This window comes from Geospiza fortis, unplaced genomic scaffold (assembly GCF_000277835.1).
Source record: "Geospiza fortis unplaced genomic scaffold, GeoFor_1.0 scaffold221, whole genome shotgun sequence".
NCBI classification, from domain to species: domain Eukaryota; kingdom Metazoa; phylum Chordata; class Aves; order Passeriformes; family Thraupidae; genus Geospiza; species Geospiza fortis.
The window spans coordinates 2,427,895-2,433,817 of record NW_005054395.1 but is presented as its reverse complement, the minus strand read 5'-3'; the positions used below and the strand labels follow the sequence as shown (position 1 = coordinate 2,433,817).

Below are 5,923 nucleotides of genomic sequence, written 5' to 3'. Positions count from 1 at the left end.
ACTCTTTCTTTTTTTTCTTCACCAAACTTTAGTCTGGTTTTGTTTTCATAATAAGCTTCATAGAGTTCATTATATGTGTTGATGACATTGCTGATTTTAAAGCTAGTAATTAAATGTGTTAAAAGTCTGAAATTTTCTTCTACAGCATGAGTGAAGAGCATCTTAAAAGTGTAGATGTAAACCTAGATTCTGCCATCTGTTACGTTGATGTTGAATGCAACGATATGGAAGTTAAGACTGAAATTCTAGAAAATGGTTTCAGTGAAGAGATGGACCAGGACATGTGTGATACCAAAATCCCAAAGGAAAGCCAGAGTGATGGTGAATCCTGCCCTGTTGGGCTTCAGAAGGCAGCATTGCTGTATCCTCTGTGTGGGGAAGGGCAGGCAGAGCACTGCACGTGCTGTGGATGTTTGTGTTTGCTGTTGCCAAAAGGCACATCCTCTGTTACTGCTCAAAGTCTCTGAGTTCTCATAAGAGCTGTTCCTACTCAGTAGAAAAACTGTTTAAAATATAAATAAAAACATATAGCTTTTAGAATGTATCTACACCAATTTGAACTTAGTTTTATTACACTTTTGCAGTAATTTTTCTCTACTTAAAAGAAAAGGTATCAGTGCTTTGGATATTGGCCTGTTAAAACACATCAGGGAGTTACACTCTTGTAGTGGGCAGAACTGTTCAAATTAAATCTATCATAATGGTTCAGTTGCTGTAGATATTTCATTATAGAAATAAGATTCAAATAGAACTTCCCTCAAAAACCTGGAGAAATATTTTCTTTAGAATTCACTCTGGTTTGAAGAAACTGGTATTTTTTCCTGCAATGTTATTCCCTTAATAGCACTACACAGAAATGCTGTTCTCCATTCAGCTTACACTGAAACATTTCTTTTGCCTCACCTGAAAAACCTTCCAGCTCAACAAGCTATTGTAAGTATTTTAATATTAAAGAGTATAAAAATACTTATTATTTTGTGGTGAAGGAAAGGGAAAATATTTTTTTCTATTTTTTTTATTCTATTTCTATTGTATATGAGAAATTCACTGTTCTTTCAGGAGTCTGAATAACAAACTAATGCATGAAAATGAAATTAGGATGCCTGATAAGATTTAATATTAAGGAATATCACATTTTTCCATATATTTACGTAATTTTCTTGATATTTCTAGTCCTTGCTTATTTTAGAAGATGTAAGTAAGAACTGTCTTTATGACCCAGCATACCTGGAAAAAGTTCATATTCTGTTAGCAAGTAATAATACCTTCCCTTGATTAAAATGTTTTTTAAGAAAGGAAAAAGCCACAGTAATTTAGTCAGTCCTATCAGAAACAGAAGTTTAGAAAATATGAGAAAAAACCTCTGTATAATCCCAAATGTAATACAAATCTAGATCATCTCAGTTCAGGAAAAAAACCCACCAAACTCCCCTGTTTCTCAAAATCTGAAATATAACTTCAAGAACTGTGTGTACCTGAGCATATGGTTGATTTTCCAGTGATTTTAGAAAAAACCCCACACATCAAAACAAAGCTGATCATATCTCTGACACATTTCCTGGAACAGTGATTACCCCTGAATGTAATTTACACTGAATATTGCTGGGAAATTTCAAACATCCAGCTATGGGTGGTGTAAGAGAACCATAAAACTTGTTTTTAATGTGTAATATACAGGCATCTGTGTTGCATTCAAAATAAAAAAATAAAATTAAAAAAATCTATATGAATATTATCATGTGCAGAACAAAAGGCCTTGGTCTATTAAATGTTTGTCCTTTACAAATGTTCTGACTTTTCTACTTTCAGCTATTTCTCAGGTATTTATATTACCTGTATGTGAAATGCAGTGAAAAAGTTAACACCACTCTTCCTGGAATACGCTCTCCCACAATAAATCAGGTGAGCAGCTCATTCTGTCCCACAATAAATCAGGTGAGCAGCTCATTCCAAGAGCTGTGCTTCCTTCTCTTTCTGGGGTGTGTAACTGAGTAGTTGGGAATATCTAAAATCAACTGACATCTGCATTTATTCTACAGAGAACTGTGCATCAATGTAACCTGTACAAAGTCAGATGTAACACTTTAACAATCAAAATGCAAATATTCCTGAAAATATGCCTGAACATGTGAACCCATGCATTTTTGCAGTCAAAGTGAATGTCTTAGAGTTCAGCTTTTAAAGCCAAATGTGTGTTATTTCCAGACTGGGAAGTGTAAGTGGACTTTTTGTTTCTCTTCAGATCATGGATTGGATGTGCCTGTTGCTTGATGCCCAGTTCACTGTCATGGTGATGCTTCCAGAAGCAAAGGACTTGCTTTCAAACCTGCATAAGTTTGTGAGAGCCCAAGTAAGTTGCATCTTGTAGGATAATTCTTTGATTTTCAGTTGATTCAGAATATGGACATTGGGAACAGGGGGAGACAGACAACAACGAATTATTTAGTGAATCAAATAATGTCTGTCCTCCTCTGTATGCTCCTTCCTGAACATGAATTGCAGTTGCCTCTGTCTCATTTGGATTTCAAAAGCTGCTTTATTTGATTTAAGTATCTTAAACTGTGCAGAACCAGAGATAATTCCACAGTATGATGATGTATGAAAAGGATTAAAGTGTGTTTTGCTATAAATGTCTCTGTTTTCTTCTTTTCAGGTACGGTTCTACTCAGAACTCAACAAGATTGAAGGAAGTTTGCAGGAATTACAAAGACTGAACCACCTGAGAGAATCTCAGACCTATTCTATTGAAGTGCTGGAAATCATTTGAATTTGAAGCTCATTAACACATTTATTTTGTATTGATTCCTTTTATGACAGGGATGTATTAGCACTCCATATTGGGGCTGTCAAAAGTTGTTTTCTACATAGGAGGAGCCTGGTTACTCTGTAGCTACATGGGAGTTGTAAGTTTGAACCTTGTGTATTAAAATCTCTCTTTTTGACTGGATGAGAAGCTGGATGTTTGCTTATATTTTCATGTAGAATTTTGATATGTGATCATGAGAACTTCCTAGAATACCACACGATTCTTGGCTAAACACAAGATGGTTGTGGCAGAAGTGCTGGGGGCATAACTTGCTGTTTTGGGCTGTGTAAATTGCAAAGAGCTGCACAGTTAGAAGGCTCAAGTCACTTTGGAAGGTGACATGTTTAGTTGTATTTATGCACTGTCAGTACCAAATGTAGGTACAAGTCTGAAAAAAACTTCTGCAGTAGCAGCTGAAGTTGTATAGAGGGGACTTCTTGGCACTGGTAGTAAGTTGCTTTCAATATTTTGGACAAGAAAACTTATCTTGAATTTAAAATAAGAACATTCTTACCTATATCAGTTTGTTTTCTGTAAGTACTTTTTCAACTACTGAACACCTCAACTTAGTTAATGTCATCTATGCTGCTTGAATTCTAGCATTTCAAAGTATATCTTAGATTGATTTTGACTCTCTTTGAAATACAAAGTGATGAACTAAAGTTTTATGCAGGCAACATTTGTTGAAGATTTTACAGGTATCTGTTGACTTATTCTTCTGATGAGGCATTCACTTAAAGCTGACTTGTTACGAGATACTTGTGGGACTATTCATCTGGAGTAAGGAAAAATGGAACAGAAGCATAATGCTGAATTTCCTGGAGTCGAGTATAAGGTGGATTGTTGGGGACAAGATAATCAATACATTTTCAGAACAGCAAATATGATGTTATTTTTACTAATTATGTGATGGAATATTAGTAGAATTCAGCATATCAGTATATTGATATAATTTGGTTTTCATCATCTAAATAAAATGACAATTGGAACTATATTGAATTACCTCAGCAAAAGTCATGTAAGCCCTTCCTGCCTTCCTACACCTGATTCCAGTCTGCTGCTGAGCTCTAACGTAATGTTACTCAGCAACACTGTGGTGTCTTAAAAAAATGTCTGTGGAATTGATTTGAGAGCTGAACACCTGAATACAATTCCTAACACAAATTATGAAATAGTTTGGAGTGAAGGACTGGACAAAAGCATCTCAATAATTTAAGAGCATATGCTCACTTGTTCTGAATATCATCCAGCTGTAGGTTCAGTTCTTTTCCCTTATCCTTGGAGAAAAGAGCCCACCCCAGACAACAGCTTGGAACAACTGGGCTGTTCATCTTCTCCAAAGTGCCTTGTCAAAGGAAGCTTATTCTCCATCTGTCCTGAGGATGGAAGCAGGGTAGAGCTTCCACCCAAAAATTGCTCTTCCTGCTGGATTCAATTCACTTACAAACATGCTCATTTAACTACCAGCAGACTCCAAAGTGGAGCTCCAAATTCCAAGTCAGTATATTCTACTCTGAGTAGAATGGGCAGGTTTTGGGGTTGATTTCTCTACTGAGCTGTGTCTTGGAAAGGACTAATTTATATCCTGTCCCTGAAGGTAACACCTCTCTGTGCACCCATTTCTCCACCTACAAAATGAAAATTCAGTAAGCACTTCCACATCACCAACTGATCAGGGATGGGATTAAGAGACAGATACCCTGGTTCACAGTTCAGAAGCACATGATTGTCAGCACCTTTGATCTACCACAAATACACAAAATCCACAGTGTTTTGGAGGTGTTAATGCTCTCAGAATGCTGCAGGCTGTGTGATTGGTGCAGCAGATAGGTACTTTTGCTAGATTCTCAGTGTATAGATGGCAGAATGCACAGGTGTTTTCTCCATGATACCAGAAGGAGATAATGGAAAATGTGTGTCTGTATATTCATGTTTTTAAAGAGTTACCACAACCCTCTGCCACCTTGTGAGAGGTAGCAAAAATCAGCCCCACATAAGCAACCTAAAGTTAATTTGGAAAGGTTCAGAATACAAATTGAGTAGAAAGAAAGGTGTAAATGGGGCTGGGCAATGTTTGCTGCTCGGGGCTTTGGGCCTGTGCAGCTGCAACACTGAATATAAAAGAGCTGCAGATAAAAAGCTGGATATAGAGTGCAAATTGGGCTAAACCCTGCAGCCATTGCTGTGTGCTTGATGCTGTGGTAGGTTTGTGGGTTTAATGAGGTGCTCGGCCTGAGCAATAAGTTAATAAACAAAAGGACTTCAAAAATTACTATTGAAGAATGCAAATTAAATGATATATTGGACATGTCGCTGCCATGTTTGTGGCATGACCAGTGTTGTGTTTTACCTAGCTCAGATGTATAAACATGGGACTGGAAGAAATGAACATGTAAACTGATTTTCTAATGATAAGACTTCTGGCTCTCTGAAATACTGAAACTCTCGATCTAGCAATGAAATGGAAGGCTGGTTGTAGGAAATACAAGATATCTGTGTGCCTTGGGCTGACTTTCAGTTTGTACTGCTTTTGCTTATGAAACTGATACCCTGAATCCAAGTGGTGGTATTGGAAACCCAACAGTGCAACTGGTTTTTGTTGATTTTTAGTTCTTTGTAGGCTCTGGCAAGTAAGACAACCAGAGGTAATACAAAGCAGACTGAGCCCATCTCTTTTCCTAGTGCTCCAGAGAACTGGAAACAGAATAGGGAAAGTGGATGGGCAAAGCGGTGATGGTGGGTCCGTGTGTGATCTCAGTGTTTGCTTTACACGGGCGCTGGCTGTGTAAGGGTGAGCTGTAAGAGGGGTTTAACGAGTGAGGAGTCAAAGCAGGGCCAGAGCTGAGTGTCAGTGGCCAGAGGAGCTGCTTGGTGCCGATGGCGGAGGGAAGCGTCTCCCGAGGGGACACCCGGAGCTCTGATTTGGACAATGTTGGGAATGAAGACCCTCGTGGGGAGCCCCTGCCCGGGGCCCGGGGCGCGCCTCGCTCAGAGCTGTTCCCGACGGGCCCGGGGCTCCCTCGGGCCGAGCTCTGGGACAGACCCCGGCCACGGACCCAGCGACTCCGCTGCGGGGAGAGGGTGAGACCAGGCCAGGGGCGGCTGAGGGAGCGGCGG

The 5,923-nt window shown here is 39.0% G+C and overlaps 2 protein-coding genes across 2 annotated transcripts in view; both read left to right on the top strand.

Moving 5' to 3' along the window:
* Positions 1 to 3,800, top strand: part of NOL11 (nucleolar protein 11) — a 12,238-nt gene extending 8,438 nt beyond the window's left edge. Inside the window, exons 13-18 of the mRNA XM_031060919.1 lie at positions 1 to 31; positions 146 to 361; positions 855 to 933; positions 1,810 to 1,902; positions 2,243 to 2,350; positions 2,654 to 3,800. The exon at positions 1 to 31 is cut by the window's left edge and continues 107 nt beyond it. Coding sequence (XP_030916779.1) covers positions 1 to 31; positions 146 to 361; positions 855 to 933; positions 1,810 to 1,902; positions 2,243 to 2,350; positions 2,654 to 2,767 — 641 coding nt within the window. The 3' untranslated portion in view covers positions 2,768 to 3,800. The remainder of the gene's footprint in view (positions 32 to 145; positions 362 to 854; positions 934 to 1,809; positions 1,903 to 2,242; positions 2,351 to 2,653) is intronic.
* Positions 3,801 to 5,683: 1,883 nt separating this feature from the next.
* The window catches only part of BPTF (bromodomain PHD finger transcription factor), a 54,194-nt gene continuing 53,954 nt past the window's right edge, over positions 5,684 to 5,923 (top strand). The window contains exon 1 of the mRNA XM_031060918.1: positions 5,684 to 5,897. Within this exon, the coding sequence (XP_030916778.1) occupies positions 5,684 to 5,897 (214 nt within the window). The remainder of the gene's footprint in view (positions 5,898 to 5,923) is intronic.